Genomic DNA, 22,453 nt, shown 5'->3' on the forward strand with positions numbered 1-22,453 from the left:
GCTCCAATGGAGCCTTGGCTGCGGGAGGGGAAGAGAGAGACAGAGAGGAAAGCGCGGCGGAGGGGTGGAGAAGCAAATGGGCGCTTCTCCTGTGTGCCCTGGCCGGGAATCGAACCCGGGTCCTCCGCACGCTAGGCCGACGCTCTACCGCTGAGCCAACCGGCCAGGGCTGGACAGACTATTTATTGCTCACTGCCCACCCTCCACAAATTTCCCTTCTCTCCCCCACATTCACTTGACAATTCCCACTTAATTTTAGTATTCATCTAAAACAGGGGTCTCAAACTCGTGGCCCGCTGAACAATTTTGTGCGGCCCGCAGACTAATCCACGAAGTTCAAAATATTTTGGATAAAATTAAGTAAACCCGTGGATTAGTCTGCGGGCCGCACAAAATTGTTCGGCGGACCGCATGTGGCCCACGGGCCGCGAGTTTGAGACCCCTGATCTAAAAGGTCAATTCCACACTCAGCTGTTACTGACCCTTTCCCTCCACCTTATTCCTGCAGACTAGGTCTACATTTCCGGTTATATATTCTCATAGCACCAAATTTTTCACTTTTTATAGCACTTACAACTTGCAGTTAAAGAACTCAATTGCTAGAAGTAAATTCAATGGCTGAGATAAAAATCTCAGGAAGTTAGGAACTTTGTTTTTCCTACTGTGTTCACTTCACTCCCAGTGGCTAACCAATATGTTAAACACTGGGAGACACTCAATATATAGTGATTTACTGATTCTTCTTTCAGGGTCAGACTATTGCTGACAGGTGCTTGGAAAATGGCCACATAAGACACATACAACAGTTGCTCCTTTACGCCTTTAAGTTCTGCAATAGTACATAAACTCCGAAGCTTTTTTTTTTTGGCCTCTAAACCACCAAGCTACCATACTTAATACTAATGCCTAAAAGGGGGCAGTGAATGTCCCATATATGTGGGATGCCATGGTGACTATATAAATTGCTTCACTGGTTCCATCTATTATAAGCAGTGCACAGCTTATTATCAGACACACACACAAATCAACCAAGTACTTCTGTAACAAGCACTGGACTAGCATATACATGTGCCCTTAATTCAAGTAAAATTCACCATTTCATTAGCTGTGAAATTTCAGCAAGTCACATCACTTCCCAGGGTTTGTTTTCTCTAAGGACACTTACAGTGCTGAGCCTGTGATTATATTAACTAAATAGCCACACACACATGAAAAGCGTACATGGAAAACTGGCGACTAGTAAGTACTTGTAAATCAAAATACTCGATCAAAAGAGGGAGTTTTGAATATATTTCCTTTTAACTTTAAATCATATAAAGCTTTCAACCTAAGTTTAAGACCTTTCATGCGACTGTTTTGCTTAGTGATATTAAACTAGCCTTTGTCAGGAATAAATTCTTCCCACACTGTGAAAGTTATGGTTTCCAATTTCTTTTACATGGTATGACAACTAGACATTTGTGAACAAATCTGAATGATTAGTCCTTCAAGATTTTCCACTTGTATTTCACAGATGTCTCCTGCACACCTAACTCAACTGAAATCTATCTAGCAACTAGCTATGAGTAAAATTTCAGTGAGTGGGTTAGTTTTCATAGGAAATACCTTGCCATACTCATATTTCTTGAATCTGTTGGAGTATATTATATTATATTATAATTAAAAGTATAACTGGGATACACAGGCTCAGAAACAAATAAAACTTCCTTTTTGAGCATGCTAAATTATTTTTCTCCTCTAAATTATGAACGTTCAGCTCACGCCACAGACCAATTTTATCAGATTATCTGGGGACAGGGCCCAGGCATCACACAACTGACTTGTGATAAGCTTAAAACTCAAAAGATGTAGGCCCTGGCCGGTTGGCTCAGTGGTAGAGCGTCGGCCTGGCGTGCAGAAGTCCCGGGTTCGATTCCCGGCCAGGGCACACAGGAAAAGCGCCCATTTGCTTCTCCACCCCTCCTCCTCTCCTTCCTCTCTGTCTCTCCCTTCCCCTCCCACAGCCGAGGCTCCACTGGAGCAAAGATGGCCCGGGCGCTGGGGATGGCTCCTTGGCCTCTGCTCCAGGCGCTAGAGTGGCTCTGGTCACAACAGAGCGACACCCCGGAGGGGCAGAGCATCGCCCCCTGGTGGGCAGAGCATAGCCCCTGGTGGGCGTGCCGGGTGGATCCCGGTCGGGCGCGTGCAGGATTTTGTCTGAGTGTCTCTCCCCGTTTCCAGCTTCAGAAAAATACAAAAAAAACCCCACAAAACTCAAAAGATGTAAACAAAAGTAGACAGAAATACTAGAAAGTGATCTATAGGCTAGCTTTATTGCTAGGGGCATAAGTCAGTAGGTCTTACAAAGGGAATAGAGAATACTGGCTAACTAAATATGAGTTAAAAGAATTTTTACTACAGTAGTACAAAATTGGTACCATTCCAAAAATAGCTTTAAATTTTGTTGACCATAACCATACACAGAAATAAGCAGAGGTTCACCCTGCTGGTTATAGCTCAGGTGGTTAGAGTGTCGTCCTGATACACCAAGGTTGAAGGTTCAATGACCAGTCAGGGCACATACAAGAATCTACCAAGGATGCCTTAAACTTAAGAATCTACCAACGAATGCATAAATAAGTGGAACAAAAATCAATGCTTCTCCCTGTCACTTTCTTCCTTCCTCTCTCTCTAAAATCAACCAATAAAAAAAGTAGAATTAATTAATATGTTGTAATTAAAATAAGACTAAAGATGAGCAGTATTTAAATGGGAAAGAAATGATATAGAATGAGAAAAAGAGAAAATGAGCATGGTATATTCAAGAGTCATCATGTAGACTTGCTTAACTAGAAAAGTGTGTGACCATTTGACAGTTAAAGCAATCTTCACATTCTTGGCAGAATACATTCCTGGAAAAGGTCCTTTATGTCAAAATGATAAAAGTAAAAACTAATTTTCTCATAGGACCAACAAATATATATTCCTGATGTCACCATTTTTTCACAGAAAAGACTACTAAGACTTTATTTTAAAAGTTAAAAATGGCACAGTATATTGTTTACTGAATAGTGTATGTGTGTGTGTATATATACACATAAAAGGGCAAAAATAGGTTTACAATTTTAAGTACGTGAAAGTTTATTCTTTTAATATTATTATTTTCCATGTGAACTGTAAACCTACTTTTGCCCCACCCTGTGTACACACACACACACATATATAGAGGAAGGGGTTTTCTAAAAGATACAGTAATCAATAAGGGCAATACACTATGACCAATCACATAAAATTTAAAATGTGTTCATCTCCCCATATAAGGTTTTGCTATGTAGAAAAATCAGGCATTAAAAAAAATCATTAGTGCAGTAAAATTTGAAGTTTTTCTGGGTAGATTTTGACAAGCATCTTTGAGAAGATTTTGAGAAAAGTTTTATTCCAGGGCTTTTTGATCAACTGAGACACAGACATCCTTTTTGAAAGCAGTAGCATATCTGTGAAAGAAGAAAGTCTTTCTTGAACCACTGAACCAGACAGTAACTTTCTCCACCATAACTCACTATAAGAAAGGATTCAGCCTGACCTGTGGTGGTGCAGTGGATAAAGCGTCGACCTGGAAATGCTGAGGTCGCCAGTTCGAAATCCTGGGCTTGCCTGGTCAAGGCACATATGGGAGTTGATGTTTCCAGCTCCTCCCCACCTTCTCTCTCTGTCTCTCTCTCCTCTCTCTCTCCCTCTCTGTCTCTCTCCCTTTCTCTCTCCTCTCTAAAATGAATAAATAAAATTTTTTAAAAAATTAAAAAAAAAAAAGGATTCACTCTTTAAAATACATAAACCTTTATTTGTTTTGATCCTTCCAGAGTTCTTGAGAAAACTACTCTGTTACAGTACCAAAAGCATCAACCTGAAATGGAATTTGAGCAAAATTTTAAAGGCACGGAATTATAAGCTTGCTCCTAAACCCATTAAAAGAATTTCCATTCTGTCAACCTCAATTCACTCATAAATACATGTTACATCTCTCTAGAGTACCTTTGTTTCCCTTTTAAAACCTATAAGGATTTAGTTATAAGGACTGAATTTAAAGTAAACTAATTTTATTCACAACACTCTTGAACTTACATTACATTTACTACTATCCTCTACCATAATCCTCACAATTATATGGAGAATTCCTATTTTATTAAAGCTATATTAGAAATCACACAAGGAAACAAGTCTCAATACTTCATGGTTACAACTCTGTCTGCCCCCTTCACATGGCTGCACCTCCTCCCAGCGTGTGCTGAGGTCGGAGAGTCAAATGCACACCTCTTCCCTAACTCCGTGTGCACTGGTATCTTAAAATTAACCATGCTGGGACTATTCACACCTCACAGTAGACTTGTAAAACTCCAATTTAATTGTTTGTAGCATTCTATAAAGAACAGCAGTAGGTTGGATAATCAAATAAATTTTTTAAAATTTCATCAATTCAAGATTTTTAACCATCAAGAAAAGATTAGTCTAAAGTACAGCCTCAGAAATATAATCAATAATACTGAAATAACTATGTCTGGTGCCAGGTGGATACGAGAAAGATCAGGGAACACCCTGTGAAGAGTATGACTATCTAACCACTGTGCTATACACCTGAAACTAATACAAAATAGTAGTCAATGAAAAGAAAATAGGACTAAACATCACTTTTATTTATATTTTTATTTTCTAGATAAAACCACCAAAGCCATTTCCCATATAAGTAAGTATATAGGAATGGAAGAAGTTTTTCCGTATCAATGACAATGACTTTTTAAACTCCTTTCAAATTAAACATCCAAATCATATAATATATGTCATTAAAATTTAGTTTTACTAATATATCAGTTGACAATTTGATTAGATACTCCTTCAATTCTTTTGAAATTAAAAAATAGAAAACCACCTGATTTCCAACTGGACTTGTTATCCAGTTAATTATACATCTTAGTCTTTAGTTTTAGGAAACTTGTTGAATATGTTATGTTATATTCAGAAAAAATTTAAAAACAAAAATATTAATTTTAAAAGCCTCAATACTTTTTAATAAAATGCTTTTATTTCCTCTCAAAGAAAAAAATAGATTAGTCTACCACATCTTCTATGTTTGAAGTATAGCATTTTATGTAGAAATATAATAAGATCTCACACTAGTAAAATAGACCAGAAGAGTACTTTAATTTCAAAGTAAATTAAATCGAATTATCAAGCCTACAAAAAAAGAAAATCACTCCCCAAACATATTCAATGGTGTGACATTACAACTACCTGCCTTCCAGTGGTGGCTCAGTGGATAGAGCACCCACTGACCTGGGAAACAGGTTTCAGGTTCAAAACCCCAAGCTTTCATACAGCTTGAGTGCACGGTCACCAGCTTGAACGTGAGATCATCTATAATCAGGTGTCCCCAAACTACGGCCCACGGGCCGCATGCAGCCCCCTGAGGCCATTTATCCAGCCCCCCACCGCACTTTCGGAAGGGCCACCTCTTTCACTGGTGGTCAGTGAGAGGAGAACTGTATGTGGCAGCCCTCCAATGGTCTGAGGGACAGTGAACTGGCCCTCTGTGTAAAAAGTTTGGGGACCCCTGAATCATCCAACAGTTGCTGGCTCAACCCCAAAGGTTGCTGGCTTAAAGCCCAAGGTCACTGGCTTGAGCAAGGGGTCAATGGCTTGGCTGGAGCCCCCTGGTCAAGGCATGTATGAGACCCACAACTACGAGTTGATTCTTCTCATCTTTCTTCCTCTCTCAAAACAAAACAAAACAAAATCAATACAACCCTGAGGGATAATTACCCCACTTTACTGATACAGAGATTGAGACATACAAAGTCAAGTAACTTGCTCAAAATACCATTTATTGGTTAACAAATACTTTATGAAAAGTCTCATACATCATCTCATCTTCCCTTACAACTACAAGTTTACTACAAGTATTAGTATTACATACTATTTTATTCATACAGTTAAGAAATTTTCTTTTAAATACACTGTAACTTAATGGTATACATAGAATTATAACACTGATGTCCCAGGGCTTTCTGTCCTATGTCATGATATTTTATCTGAATGAGGAATAAAAATACATAGGTGTTCATCAGCTAAGACTCCAGTCTAATTCAAGGCCCGGTTCCAGAGAACGCAAAATGCTCTACGATCGTTTTGCCCAAACTGCGACTAATAAGTATTACCCTAATGGTAACATAAGGTGCTATCATCACAAAGTACTCCCTAAAATTTGATGACAACAACCTGTTAAGTACATATGAATGATCACCAGATTCAAAGAATTTATGTGGTCTGCCCACTCAAGGCTATATAGCTTAAAAAATAACAGAGCTGAAGCTCAAAATCAAGACTGTAGACTCTAAATATGTCCTTTTCTCCCTGTTGTGTCTTGAAATTAGCATTTTGTTTTATGTTGATATTCTGTAATTTATAGTCCTGCTCTGTGGGGTAGGTCCCTAAACAACTAATCTCTCCACAGTGGTCAATGGTCACAGCCAGTCCTTGCTGCTGATCAGCCCGGGGGGTAAGTCCCTCCCACTGACATGCAGGGGTGAGAGGCTGTGCATCTGGAGTGCCCAGCTCCAGTGAACAGGGAGGCTGTGCCACTAGAACCTACAAAAATACTAATTAGGGCCTCTACCAAGCCCAGGAGACATAGCAGCTCTACCGAATACATCGAAACACAGGGAGGCAGCCAAAATGAGACAAAGAAACCTGTCGCAAATGAAAAAACAGAACAAAATTCCAGAGAAAGAACTAAACAAAAGAGAAACTACAATCCACTAGATACAGCGTTCAAAACACTCATTATAAGGATGTTCAATGAACTAATGAGAACTTTAACAAAGAGATAGGAAACATAAAAACAAACCAGTCAGAAATGAAGAATACATTACAGGAACTCAAGAGTGGAGTAGATGAAGCAGAGGGACGAATCAGAGCTTTGGAAAACAAGGAAGCAAGAAACACCCAAGCAGAACAGCAAAAGAACCTCCTCAAATAAAAATAGTGAAGGAGCATCTGGGGCATCTTCAAAGATACCAGTATTCGAATCGTGGAGGTGCAGGAAGGAGAAGAGAAAGAGAAAGAAACTGAAAGCCTATTCGAAAAAATAATGACAGAAAACTTCCCGAACATGGTGACGGAAATGAACACACAAGTCCAAGAAGCAGAGAGTCCCAAATAAGATGAACCATACCATGACACATCATAATTAAAATATAAAAGGTTAAAGGCATATAATCTTAAAAGCAGTCATAAAAAAAGCAGTCAATTACCTACAAGGGGCCTCCTATAAGACTGTCAGCTGATTCCTCAACAGAAACTTTGCAGGCCAGAGGGAACAGCAAGAAATACTCAAAGTGATGAAAAGCTAGGACCTAAACCAAGATTATTCTCTAACCAGCAAAGCTATCTTTTTTTTTTAAGATTTTACTTACTGATTTTAGAGAGAAGAGAGAGAAAGAAGTGGTTAGGGGAAGAATAGGAAGCATCAACTCATAGTAGTTACTTCTCATATGTTCCCTGACCCAGCAAGTCTGGGGTTTCAAACTGGCAACCTCAGCATTGCAGGTCAATGCCCCATCCACTGTGCCAACAGAGGTCAGGCATCAGAGTTATCGCTTAGAACTGAAGGACAGCCTGACCAGGCGGTGGCACAGTGGATAGAGTGTTGGACTGGGATGCGGAGGACCCAGGTTCAAGACCCCGAGGTCGCCAGCTTGAGCGTGGACTCATCTGGCTTGAGCAAAGCTCACCAGCTTGAACCCAAGGTCGCTGGCTTGAGCAAGGGGTCACTCGGTCTGCTGTAGCCCCACGGTCAAGGCACATATGAGAAAGCAATCAATGAACATCTAAGGTGTCGCAATGAAAAACTAATGATTGATGCTTCTCATTCCTCTCAGTTCCCATCTGTCTGTCCCTATCTATCCCTCTCTCTGATTCTCTATCTCTAAAAAATAAATTAAAAAAATAGAATTGAAGGACAGAGAAAGAGCTTCCCGGACAAGAAGAAGAAAAGGTTTATCACCACCAAACTAGTATTACACAAAATGTTTAAGAAGAAGAAAAAAAGGTCAACGATATGAACAAATAGAAATAAATACATAGCTATCAACTACTGAGTATTAAAAAACCCCAAAATAAATTAACAAACGGAACAGATTCAGACTCATAGACATAGAACATTTTGACAGTTGTCAGATTGGGGGGTGGGTGGGTTGGGGGACTGGGTGAAACAGGTGAAGGGATTAAGACATACAAATCGGTAGTTACAAAATATTCATGGGGATGTAAGGTATAGCATAGGGAATGTAGTCAATAATATTCTAATAATTATGTATAGTGTCACACAGGTACAAGACTTACTGGGACAATCAGTAAGCTATATAAGGTCTACTCACTAGGGTATATACCTAAAAATAATATAATATGGTATGTCAACTATTAAAAACGATTAAAAATGTAGAAATATACATTTCTCTTCTATAAATAAATAATAAACTGAATAGTCTCCATTGACTTACGCTGTTCAGTTTCTTCTTCCACTAGGTATGTGCCAGAGGTAAAAGAAACTAATTTCTATAACACTCAAATAAAATGGAGCATCTTGGTCAGAGGAGAAATAAATTATGAATAGATGTGGTGACTCTGAAGAATCACATGATTGGACCCTGAGGAAGAAACTGACATAGACACTGAGAGGATAGGTTTAATCAAAATAAACATTCTGGGCCCTGGCTCAGTGGTAGAGTGTCAGCCTGGCGTGCAGGAGTCCTAGGTTCAATTCCCGGCCAGGGCACACAGGAGAAGCGCCCATCTGCTTCTCCACCCCTCCCCCTCTCCTTCCTCTCTGTCTCTCTCTTTCCCTCCCGCAGCCAAGGCTCCATTGGAGCAAAGTTGGCCCGGGCACTGAGGATGGCTCTATGGCCTCTGCCTCAGGCGCTAGAATGGCTCCAGTCGCAACAGAGCAATGCCCCAGATGGGCGGAGCATCGCCCCCTGGTGAGCATGCCCGGTGGATCCCAGTCGGGTACATGCGAGAGTCTGTCTGACTGCCTCCCCATTTCCAACTTCAGAAAAATACAAAAAAAAATAAAAAATAAATAAACATTCTGTAAATGTAAAGGTTAAATTTAAAGGAGTAATTTAAAGGTTTCTAGGGCTCTAGTTCTATCATCTCAATTATCTGTAGTCTATATCAGGGGTAGTCAACCTTTTTATACCTACAGCCCACTTTTGTATCTCTGTTAGTAGTAACATTTTCTAACCGCCCACCGGTTCCATAGTAACGGTGATTTATAAAATAGGAAAGTAACTTTACATTATAAAATTTATAAAGCAGAGTTACAGCAAGTTAAAACATATAATAATAATTACCAAGTACTTTATGTTGGATTTTCGCTAAGTTTGGCAGAAGAAATCTTTATAAAACAACTTACTATAGTTAAATCTATCTTTTTATTTATATATACTTTGGTTGCTCCGCTACCACCCACCATGAAAGCTGGAATGCCCACCAGTGGGCAGTAGGGACCAGGTTGACCACCATTGGACTCTATACCTTTTAAAACAGTAGACCCTTGAATAACATGGGTTTAAACTGCACAAGCCCACTTATATGCAGCTTTTTTTCAAATACATTTATTTATACAGTCTGTAAATGTATTTTCTCTACCTTATGACTTTCTTAATAACATTTCTGCTCTCTAGCTTTATTGTAAAAGTATAGTATATAATACATAGACAAAACGTGTTAACTGACTGCTTGTTATTGGTAAGGCTGAGAGTTTAGGGGAGTCAAGTTACATGCAAATTTTCGACTGCACAAAGGACGGCACTCCTCACAGCCATGTTGTTCAAGGATCACCGTAATTAGTTCTCCCCTCCTGTTTAAGTTATTTTCCCTATCGATACAAACAATAGATTTCAATTTTTCAGCATAAATACAACGCAGTTACCTTACCTAGTAGCAAACTGAATGAGTGCATTTTGAAGAGTCTGCCTAATTTCAAGAAGAAAAGTTTCATCCTCACTTAGTGTATAATACCAATACTGGACATAATCCCTTAAGGAAAACTGGATAACCTAAAACACAAATATTGGGAAAAAACACAACTCTTTAGAATTTCACTAACAGTGGCAAACTAAAACCTACAAGGATTATTTGCCAATTAATATTTATTCTCTAAACACTAAATTGTGGTGGTCAGTTATTTTTATTAAAAAAGTATCAGTACGCCAAAAATTATTTCAAGACATTTTTAAAATTATTTGGGTATCCCAATGCAAATACTACCCACATTTTTTAAAAATTAAAAAGAGTTATCTATGGCCAAGCCCACCTGAAATTCATAAAGATGGAGCCTGCAGAAAAAGTAAATTTTTAATGCCATACTATAATTAAATGTTTTCACTGGTTTGATGGGATGAGATGCGATTAATGCCAATAGCTCTAAGTCTCAAAAAGAAAATGATTTTTCCAAGATTATATTATCCGATTCATTTCAGTCAAATTACAAAAATGACATAGTTCACTTAATTCTAATACTTTTGATACTACCAACAGTGGCCATTAAATAGCAAATAATGCAACATAATGTATAGTGTTTTTGGAATTCAGGTAAACTATCGGTTCAGCTATAAAATGAATATTAGAATTTTAAAGTACACATTATTTATGATAATCATACAATCAAAATATTCAGTGAAAAATATTTTTGTGGGGAATAATTTTTTTAATTCTAACTTTTCCATGTTGTTCAAAGTAGGTATTACTATTTTAAAAAGTAATAAAACTAGTAGGCAATAATGTTTAATTTGCCAAAGCACTAAGTTTGTCCATTAGCTAAAGACAATACCTTTATAAAATTACTAGAAACATTATCAAGTTTGTCAGTAAAATTTTTTCTAAATGCAAATTCAATCAAAAGGCTTTAATATTAAGTAAACCACCCCATAAATTAAAAGAAGGTGGCATCTTTAAGCATAGAATCCAAGGCTAGCATTATAATACATTTCTAGTTTATTATATAAATAGCAAAATAATTTCTTGGTATTTTCAGAAGCAGCACACAACACATGGAGCTCCACACAGTGTGTGGAGCCAACACATTTTCAGGCAGCACACACTGGGACTCACCTGCTGGAGCGGTTCATCGATTATATTGGCCCCCGTCAGTCTTCTATCGATCTTTATAGTCCTGGCTTCCCGTTTCATTTCTTCTAAGCACTAAAGAGAACCATCACATCTTACTGCATAGTTCATGATCCAAGATTGTCTGTAGTTCACCTCTAACTGAATCTTCACCGTAACTTTGTCATTTTCTTCAAGTAAACAATAAATAACCTGATTTCTTGAGACCCCAGCATAGACCAAACACTCTTTCTCAAGTTAATACAAGCACATATCCAAAAAAAACCTATCCTTAATTTCAAAAATTTAATGAAATCAGCAAACATCAAGAATGTGAAAAAATTAAAAATATACATATATTGTTGCCATATTTCAATGAAACTTTAAAACTCTAAGTGTTCCAAGTGTTTCAAGTTAGTTAAATCAATTTTCCTGTTCCCTTTTCCCACTCCCAGCCCAAAACAGCTAGCAAAGGAATATATAATAATAATTTATTTATTTTACTTAGGGATGATTATTGGCAATTAATGAAAATAAATTTCTCTATTCTACAGACACTTCAGAGAGATCAGTGGCCTGGAAACAATAAAAAAAAACAATAAAAAATACAAACCAAAGCATATTTTATTTATTTATTTATTATTTATATAAGAAACATGCTTCAAGTTTATATAACATCTAAGAATTTTTCATCAAACATGCTTATAAATCATTTTAGAAAAAGTCAAAATTACTACTTTTTATAGCACCTATTAAAAATAGATGATAAAGACTTAACCTGTCTTGATTATGATTTATTACTGTTTGGGATCTTAATGTTTTAAACAGTTCCCATCTTCTATATTTACCACTCAAATGAATGGATCTATGAATGGCTAAGAAATTATTCAAAAAACAAAGAAAGGAAAGGTTCATTTCCTTAGAATTTGTAAGCAAACTAAAAGGAGACATATTAATACGATTCCTAAAGGAGGACCAAAAACGTTTCCGATTATTTTACAAGCTATAGTATTAGAAAAAAATTATTTATCAATATAAAAATTAGTGCAATAGGGAATTTTATTTCAATAATGTAAAATAATACTTTATATATTACTTTCTCTACATCTCCTATATCTTAACACAAACTGAACAAGTTAACAATTGTAAAGTTAAATTTCTAGCTTTAACTCCAGACCATTTGTCTCCATCTTGTACTTGATGAGTTCACACATTTGGAATACTGAATTATTGTATACAATTAGATGAGGTAAAGCCTGTGTTTTTATATTTTATAATTCTATGTTTAGGCGCTCGTAGATTTCATAGTCTGAGTTGTTAAGTTGAACATTTTTCTTTTTATCGAAGTTAGAAGCAAAGGGGCGGTCAGACTCCTGCATGCGCCGGACCAGGATTCACCCAGCACGCCCACCAGGGGGCGATGCTCTGCCCATTTGGGGCGTTGCTCCTCTGTAATTGGAGCCATTCTAGCGCCTGAGGTGAAAGCCATTAAGACATCCTCAGCACCCAGGCCAATTTTGCTACAATGGAGGCTTGGCTGCAGGAAGAGAAGAGAGAGATGAGAGGAAGGAGAGAGGGAAATCTCTGGCTTGAGAGCAGGCTCACCAGCCTGAGTGCAGAGTGGCTGGCTTGAGCGTGAGATTACACACATGGCCCTATGGTCACTGACTTGAAGCCAGAGTTTGCTGGCTTGAGCATGGGGACACTTGCTCGGCTGGAACCCCAGCCCAGTTGAGAAACATATGAGAATGTATCAACAACTAAGAAGTCACAAGGAAGAATTGATGCTTCTCATCTCTCTCCTTCCTTCCTGTCTCTCTGTCCCTCTATAAAGAAATAAAAAGAACTGAAGCCATGCAAATATGAAGCCTATCTATGTTACCATCTATAGTATTCAATTGCATTTTTATTTAAAGATATGACATTGAAAAAGAATAAAAAATTAGCAACATTCAAGATGATGAAAAATTGGCCCTAACTTATTAAAATTATAAATAATGCATAGCCTAATTCCAAGCTATATTTTTTTCAAGTAAGTTAAAGAAAAAGTACCCCTTTCCTTCCTCTGGTTCCTATGTTACTTATTTCATTCAAAACAGTATATTCACTGACACAAATCATACATGTGACATTTTGAAATTCTAGGTTAAGATAGCAGGAAAACACTTCAATTTTCAGTCTTTTCCTCAAATTTGCATTCCCACTTTTAATATCTAAAAAAGTTCACAAGGTAACCTTTAAAACTGTATGTTCTAAGCACGATCAGAAAGTCTCCCGTAAATTCACAATGAACATTAGTGAATTACAGAAAAGTGTGCCGCGCCACGGAGAGGCATTATCACTGCACAGAACAGGACCTCCAGGTTTCACATTCCTTCACCACACTCACCTTAGGAATTCCAGCTGATGTCGGCGGAAGGAATGAGTGCTCACACTGCTCTAGGTACTTCTCTGAGTTTGTTTTTCCAAATAGGAGAGTAACCACAAAACCCCTGGAAAAAATGGAATTATTGATACAAAAACAAAATTTTCCTATAATTTAACACATCTAATACCAAACATATTTTTCAGACTTAATAATCAGCTTCTTAAACACTAGTGACTTTGGAAAGGCAAGGAGTTGACAGAGTTTGCTATGTTCGAAACTTTAAAACAACTACAGGCATTTGTGAATTTATACAATAACAATGCCTTACACAGTTTTCATCCAGTATATTTCATAAAAAATCTCAGGCATTGGCCCTGGCTGGCTGGCTCAGTGGTAGAGCGTCAGCCTGGCGTGCAGAAGTCTCGGGTTCGATTCCCAGCCAGGGCACACAGGAGAAGCGCCCATCTGCTTCTCCACCCCTCCCCCTCTTCTTCCTCTCTGTCTCTCTCTTCCCCTCCCGCAGCGAGGCTCCATTGGAGCAAAGATGGCCCCAGCGCTGGGGATGGCTCCTTGGCCTCTGCCCCAGGGGCTAGAGTGGCTCTGGTCGCGACATTGCGACGCCCAGGATGGGCAGAGCATCGCCCCCTGGTGGGCGTGCCGGTGGATCCCGGTCGGGTGCATGCGGGAGTCTGTCTGACTGTCTCTTCCTGTTTCCAGCTTCAGAAAAATACAAAAAAAAAAAAAAAAATCTCAGGCAACATTTTCAAACTTCAGTAAAATTAGTCCTCATTAAATAAGTAAGCTAGCTAATAACCAAAGACACAAAAATGAGATTTAAATCTATAGCTAACTCACGCACTTATTATTAACATAGGAAAAATGTGATGTGATCCAATTTATAATTTATTTAAATAAATCTGGAATTAATCAGAGAAGAGTATACAGAGTCAAGCTAAGATAAACACTGCTTTAACGCTACTTCACTACAAGTATTGACAACATACTATCACTAGTTCCTATATTTAAAATTTACCAATTAAATCTAAACACTATTAAGTAGATAGGAATTCTATTAAAAAAAAGCTAAATTTTAATTTTGTAATGTTCATCACAGAGTAATCTTACAGAGATTCAAAGACTGAGTGAGAAGAAGTGACAGTGAAATACTGTACTTCTTTTGTAGCCTCAACTACTGGCAGGAAGACGCTCAAGGCTCTGCTTTTCCGGGCGGCTACTGCTCTTCGGCACCAGCGTCGCAACAGCAGAGCGCAAGGGGGGACACAGATAAACTTCAAACCAGCTCATGTCATCCATTCGGTTTTTGTTTCTTTTAAAAAAATCTAGCCTCAGAATTATCAATAAATTTTGCTTCTGTTTGATATTATTACTAAAAATCAAGTTGGTTCTCTATTTCAGTTTTACCGGGTTATAAGAACATCTATAGACACAATAATGATTGCAGAACCAAACAAACATGACAAAATGCCATTATTAAGTAACTCATAATACCATAGAAGTGGCAAGCCAAAATAACAAACAAATAAAACAGAAACAAACAAACAAATCTCTCAGTGGTTTTCTTTCCAGAAGTATTCTCATAGCATAAAATACGGGATCAGCTTTGACTACAAGCAAAATATTCACATTTCAACTGCAGAACATTCGTAAATAAACTGCAGAACTTAAAACGTAAGTTTTATTAGCAAAAAATAAAAGAGTGGTTTCTACAGAAAAATGTAAGTCCTCTCAAGCTTGCATTTTAAGAAAAACCTGATTAGGCAGTGGAGCAGTGGACAGAGCATCAGCTTAGGATGCTGAAGACCCAGGTTCAAAACCCCGAGGTTGTCGTCCTGAGCGCAGGCTCATCCAGCTTGAGCACGGGCTCACCAGCTTCAGCGCAGGGTCACTGGCTTGAGCGTGGGATTATAGATATGGCCCCATGGTCGCTGGCTTGAGCCCAAAGTCGCTGGCTTGAAGCCCAAGGTTGCTGGCTTGAGCCCAAGGTCACTGGCTTGAACAAGGGGTCACTGGTTTGGCTGAAGCTCCCCAGTCAAAACACATATGAGAAAGCAATCAATGAACAACTAAGGTGCCGCAACAAAGAACTTCTCATCTCTCTCTCTTCCTGTCTGTCCCTGTCTGTCCCTCTCTCTCACACACACACTAAAAAAATATTAAAAAAGAACAAAAACATATCTCTAAAAACTTACACAGTAAACACACCAAAACTATGAAATGATTTCAATTACAATATATAAAATGTTTTACTTAAGATTGAAATTTAAAAGCCTATTTTTATTTATTTATTTATTTATTTATTTATTTTGTATTTTTCTGAAGCTGGAATCGGGGAGGCAGTCAGACTCCAGCATGCGCCCTACCGGATCCACCCGGCACACCCACCAGGGGGCGATGCTCTGCCCATCTGGGGCGTCGCTCTGTTGAGACCAGACGCACTCTAGTGCCTGAGGCAGAGGCCACAGAGCCATCCCCAGTGCCCGGGCCATCTTTGCTCCAGTGGAGCCTTGGCTGCAGGAGGGGAAGAGAGAGACAGAGAGGAAGCAGAGGGGGAGGGGTGGAGAAGCAGATGGGTGCTTCTCCTGTGTGTGCCCTGGCCAGGAATTGAACCCGGGACTTCCACAAGCCAGGCCGACGCTCTACCACTGAGCAAACCGGCCAGGGCCTAAAAGCCTATTTTTGCTATTAAAATTCATAAGGCATTAAACTATGCTAAGTTAAAGGGACAATTTTTGAAACTATAACCAACATTAGAAAGAGCTAACTCAGGAATTACGGTTCCCATTGATGATACTGAATAACCTAGGAGGGCTACTTAACTGATCTCCTTTGAGAGCCCGCTAGTACGACAGTAGAAGGCCGGACTGTGCAGTGCATTTCACTGGGATCAACAGTCTCAACACATCAACTTATGAGACAGCATGAACCTGCAATTTCAGCCTACTGTGTGACTTCATATTATCTAAAGAGTTTTTAGTGGCTCTCTCACACTCTCTAGTATCTCATCTTACCAAAAAATTTTTATATACAGTACAAGTATCCAAAAAAATTTTTTTAATTATTCCTTAAATTAGCAGATGCAAAAAAGTGAACAACCAAGGTTCCCTTGGCTTTGAACTGAATGCACTCATCATCCTTCTCTCTCTTTTCCAAATTTTATATAAAGCAGTTTGGTCTGAAAGAAGAAATTCTCCACATCTCCATCTTCCAAGGGTTCCTGGGGTTCCTAACGTCCTCTAGAAAGCTGCAATTTCTCCCTTTCAGAAGTGTTAGAAAATCCTCTCCTTTACTTTTGCCAAGGCTTATTCAATTAGTGAACTGAAGAAACCCCTCCTTTCAAAGAAACACCTCAAGACAAACTCCTTTCCAGTAAGTAAGAGCAGCTACAACCCCATGCAGAAGTGCAAACATGCAGCTATGCAACCACACAGCTCTGGCCCTACTTTAGGACTAAGGAGTGTAATTTAAAAGCCAAATGGCTGCAAATCTATAGTCTTCAATCATCTTTACAATCAATAAGGATATTGAGAAATCCATTTATTTGATTCCTACCACTTATTTCTTAATTGTTTCAATACACACTTATCATACCTAAGTAATTCTAATGAAACTACTAATCTGAAATAATAGTTTTATAAGTAGTCCTTTAATTAAATTCTCTCTTGTTCAACAATCAGTGGTATACTCCCAATAAAAATGTCTACACATGACTTTCAAACCCATATCCTGAAAGAGGTAGTAGATAGCACAGATATTCAGAAGCCTTTAGTGTCTTAAGCAGTCTTTCAGATCATAGTTTATTTATACTATTCAATTCAGCTAAGTCCTCTAAACCAATAGATCAAAGAACTCCTCCATATTTGGGGGTTCTCAAAAGCTATTTTTAAATGAACTCATAAGTACTCATTCCACAAATAATTACACTAATTTATCACATATACATGTATACATAGGTATACACATATATTAACAACAAAATGCTCATTTCAGCTAAGCTGGTTAGCATATCTAAAATAAGCATCTCTTTCATTTATACATTCTGTTACACATAATACATGCCTCAGACCAAATGCTCTGTATAGGAAGCTATACTAAATCGTGACTTAAACTTCTCTTTTAAAGGTTTATCAAGGCAAGGTAAAAAACATAAATACTGTAAAGCAAAAAACCATGAAAACTAAAATCAGGTGCGTGTTTAAATTTTCTTAAACAAAATGACAGCATTCACTAAGGAAAATATTTAACGTATTGTTTGAAGTCTAACCAATAACACAATATCTTCTAATTACACAAAACTTGACGTGTCATCTCATAACTTACTTATCTTGTTACTATTATAACAGATAAGGTTATTTCAACCTAAAGGAGTAATAATACCATAAGGAATAAAATAAAATCTTAAAAACTTTCCTTTTATCACAATAAAGGATATCATTAAAACTTTTATTTTAGTTTTAAAGGTGACCAACCATATTTCTGGTACAAATAATAATCACTATCATTTATATTTCTTTCAGTATCCTAATTTTACTTTTAAACTTTGGTAAAAAAAAATTGTAAAAATAGCATTTACAGTAAGTCATACTTCCATTTCTCTTGGTCATTTATTTCAGTTTTGAACAACAGAACATGACAAACAAACTGTAAAATTATCATTGAGTATACTTACCCACCCACAAAGCAGAGGATATAAAATGCCAAATAAAATATTACAAAGGGTCCAAAGGTTATGAGAGAAAGGACAATGCCAAGGCCTCCCCATCCCCATATGGACAGACTGGTCTGAAATAAAGCAAAAAAAATTTTTTTCTTAACAAATATGAATTATAAAAGACCCAACAAAATTGATAAATAGTTTTAACTTTCTCCTTTTGTATATTTATGATATTATTTCAATTACTGTTAAAGTATTTACTTTTGAAAATGCTAAGTTACACTTTTGGAAATTTATCTCCAAAAACTGACATATAAAATCTATACATAGTGATTTACAGAACATGAACAATGATTTTCTTAAAATCTAATGACAATGTAAAGGTATAACAAGAAATGGTTAGGCACACTGTTGATTAATATGCTAGAATGAGAAATAATAAAGTATTAATAAAAACATTTGTATATTTACATATGCAAAAACATATATAAAATGTAGACCAAAATTGTTCTTATTTAGAATGTTTCATTTCAAAACTAAATTTAAACATAACCAACCATCACTTTTTAAAAAAAATTTAAATTTCAAGGTAAGAAATCCATATCTCACTGAAAATTGTGATTTTTAAATTACAAAACTTCCAACTCCCATTTAGCAAAATTTACCAATGAGCTCAAAACATCTCCAAAAATTCTCCATATTTAAAAAATAAACAAGAAGCCCTATTTCACTTAGAATTATACTGTATTATCCAATAAAAATACTCCTTTTGTTGAAGGCAAGCTGGATTTTTAGCAATTTAAGTCCTAATGAATAAATGTATTCAATTCAGTGAGTTCCTCTATCCACCCGCCTTGTACTGTGAAGTATGCAAGAAAGCATCTGTCCACTCTTGCTATCAGGGAGTAGAGAAGACTGTCTTAGGAATGAAACAATTAGACACTAAACCAAAAAAAAGGGGAGGGGGAGTATTATAAGATGCTAACCTGAACAAAGTTAATGACCAAAAAACTATGGTCAGGAGATAATAAGCACTGTGGGCTATGAGAGAAAGGACAGTTGTAATTATTCATTCATTCACAATCACTGACTGTTTTCTACATGCTATAAGTTCAAGGTGCTGGGAAACCATAATAAATAAAACACTTGTATTCAATAGGGAAGAAAGTTGAGTATATCCTCATAAATTTACATATCTTTAAAAGTTTACATTCAGAAAGAAAAAACCCACAAATAAGTAACTATAGTTATGTAAAACAAGGATGAGCAAGGGTAAAATAAAGCAACTGTATCTGGTTGATCTAAAAAGCACTCAGTGACTAGATGACACATGAACAGAAATCTTGGACAAGATTTAAGAAGTTATAATATTGAGTCTTTCTACCCTAAAATAATATTTTTCCATTTATTTTTATCTTCTTTTATGCCACTCAGTGGATTTTGTTTTCTCCTACCTAGGACTGACACAACTCTTGTTCATGTGTATTTTGATTATCCTTTTCCTTATCCTGGCCACCACCATCTTTTTAACCTGAAGACAGAATGACTGCTGAAGTTTCTGCTCTGGCCTCACGTTCTCCATGAATCAGCTGGAGATACTACTTCTGCAGAAGTGGTCTCCTGACTTATTTCTAAGAGCTGAAAGTAGGCCGTGGGGATTTAGAATGAAGAACGGAGCAGTCCAGTCCTGACAATACTTCTGCTGAACTCCAGTACCCGATCAACACAACCGTACAGCCAGATGGCCAACTACGGGAGAGAGATGCTACTTCCCAAGATCCACTCAAAGTCTGACCCACAGACTTCCCCCATAAGAGTTCTTGTAAATTCTCAGGAAAACTGAAACCAGACTATGACCCAGATACTTTATTCAACCTACCTACTCCAGTGAGATTTGATCTAATATTAGCAATACTACTCTTCCTTTACACAGTTAGATTTATGCTTGCTAGTCAGTTTTTCAAAGTTAAATAACTTATTAAGGATATATTCAGGTATATTCAAACATTTTGAAAATGAAATCAAGCAAAGTGGCCATCTCTGGGGACAAAGGGAGAGCTGGCAATTGGAGGACAATACATGGAGGGCTCTTCAAATACTCAGTAGGGTTCTGTTTCTTCACCAGGTGTTTGCTTTTAAACTGCATAAATGCGTTATTTTTTCTTCTGTTTGAATTACATCTATTACAGCTAAAGAAATTTTCAAAAAAGAATCACAAGTTAATACGTGAAATATTTTTTAATGCAGTAATTAGCTAACTTGGGGGAGATACTTAACTATCTAAAAACTCCTTTTCAGAATCTTACAAGTCTATTATTCATTTAAAAACAGTGGCAAAATTAACAAAAATAAACTCTTATCCATTTATTTAACAAATATTTGTGACTACCTACTATGTTCCAGGTGGTAGTGATTTAATGGTAAACAAAACAGACATTATTGTCACATTTTAAAAAATCTGAGAAGACTCCTTAATTAAGTTTGATAGAAATTTTTATATTCTAGAGACTAATAAAGTTAAACATTCCCAATCAAGCAAGTTCGGTGCTATTTTTTCTGTACATAATCATGTAATTTGTTAATTGAAACATTAGAATAGTATCTTGTTCAAAAACAAGGTCTTATGTAATTCTTATGTTCCCATATAGTTAGCTGATATTAAAATGTTATTTGGTGAGATTAAGTTAAGAAAAACATTTCCCTTAAACAATTAAAAATTCTTGAGCTCTATTTCCTCAGATAATAAAGGATGATAAAAATTAGAATAATTTATTAGTACTATGTCAGAAACCTTTCACAAAACCAAACAGGTATTAATTCTAGAGTTGACTTAAAAATGATAGCTAAAATAATAGAAATAAATCTACAGTACAATCGATTTACATTAAAGTAATCCTTGATTTATTACCATTTTCTTATCTAAATATAGTAATTAACACAGCTATATCCAGCTGGCTGGTGCTCTAGAATCACTCACTCACCAAATATGAGTTAGAAGAAACCTTCAAAATCTTCTAAGGCAGTAGTACTCAACCTTTAAAACACTTTGATGCTTTTTTTTTTCCCATTCAGTAAAAGGAGGGGAGGCAGAGAGACAGACTCTGGCATGCGCCTCGATCAGGATCCACCCAGCAAGCCCACTAGGAGGCAAGACTCTGCCCATCTGGGCATTGCTCCATTGCTCAGCAACCAAGCTCTTCTTAGCACCTGAGGCAGAGGCCATGAAGCCACCCTCAGTGTCCAGGGCCAACTCGCTCCAATCAAGCCATGGCTACAGGAGGGAGAACAAGGGGGGACTGCATGGGGGAGGGGTGGAGAAGCAGATGGGTACTTCTCCTGTGTGCCCTGACCAGGAATTGAACCTGGGATATCCACATGCAAGGCCAGTGCTCTACCACTGAGCCCACTGGCCAGGGCAAACTTTAAGGTTCTTAAATGCAGATTCTACTCCACGATCTGAGATGGGGTCTGTGATTCTTTCATCTTACCAGGCTACTAGTACTGGTTAGAACTAAGGAAAACTACAAATATAAAACTCTCCTAAAATTAACCTTTATGTCCACAAAATTTTATTGACAATTCTGTAACTCAAAAAACTGTGAAAACTAAAATTATACCAAGCATTCTACATACTTCATTAACTTCATTAATTTCTCAGAACTTACGAAGAAATCAAAATGGTAGTATAGCATAGTCCTCAAAAAGTATAGACTGTGGAGTTAGACTTAGCCGAGTGCAAATCTCACCCTATTTATTTACTAGCTGTGTAACCACCACCTGCCTGTTTCCTCGCGTGTACCATGTGGTTATGGTGGGCAGTAAGTCAGTCCATGGTCTAACAGTAAATTTTAACTTAATCACTATTATTATTCCTAGCTTAACAACAGAGAAACCAAGGTACAGAGAAGTGCTCAAAAATTTCCCAAGGTCACATAACTAAGTATAAGAGTGAGATTTGATCCTAAGCAAATCTTGACTCCCTCATGAACCTTAAAGTCTGTCTGCTGACAAATACCTGAAGTAAAAAGTCACAATAAAAAAAAACATACTAAAATCATAAGTGAGTACTTTTACCTAAATATTAATCAAATTAATATGCCTCCCAAGAAATTAGTCAGAAAACTACTTATAATGATTGTAATAAATCCCTAATCTGAATATAAAGTATATAATTTTTATTAGACAGTTTATCCATGTATATGCTACATTAATAAAGGAAAGAATTTTGGTTTCAAAGCGTATCAATACATTAATGTGACAAGATAACTATATGT

General features: G+C 37.1%; 1 protein-coding gene across 5 annotated transcripts in view; it reads right to left on the bottom strand.

Moving 5' to 3' along the window:
• SNX13 (sorting nexin 13) overlaps positions 1 to 22,453 on the bottom strand; it is a 115,606-nt gene that overhangs the window by 59,011 nt on the left and 34,142 nt on the right. For all 5 annotated transcript variants that reach the window (XM_066238298.1, XM_066238299.1, XM_066238300.1 and 2 more), the window contains 4 exons: positions 18,195 to 18,307; positions 13,529 to 13,631; positions 11,146 to 11,235; positions 9,970 to 10,091 (listed from right to left, as the gene is read on the bottom strand). In XM_066238298.1, the coding sequence (XP_066094395.1) occupies positions 9,970 to 10,091; positions 11,146 to 11,235; positions 13,529 to 13,631; positions 18,195 to 18,307 (428 nt within the window). The remainder of the gene's footprint in view (positions 1 to 9,969; positions 10,092 to 11,145; positions 11,236 to 13,528; positions 13,632 to 18,194; positions 18,308 to 22,453) is intronic.

This window comes from Saccopteryx bilineata, chromosome 7 (genome assembly GCF_036850765.1).
Source record: "Saccopteryx bilineata isolate mSacBil1 chromosome 7, mSacBil1_pri_phased_curated, whole genome shotgun sequence".
NCBI lineage: Eukaryota > Metazoa > Chordata > Mammalia > Chiroptera > Emballonuridae > Saccopteryx > Saccopteryx bilineata.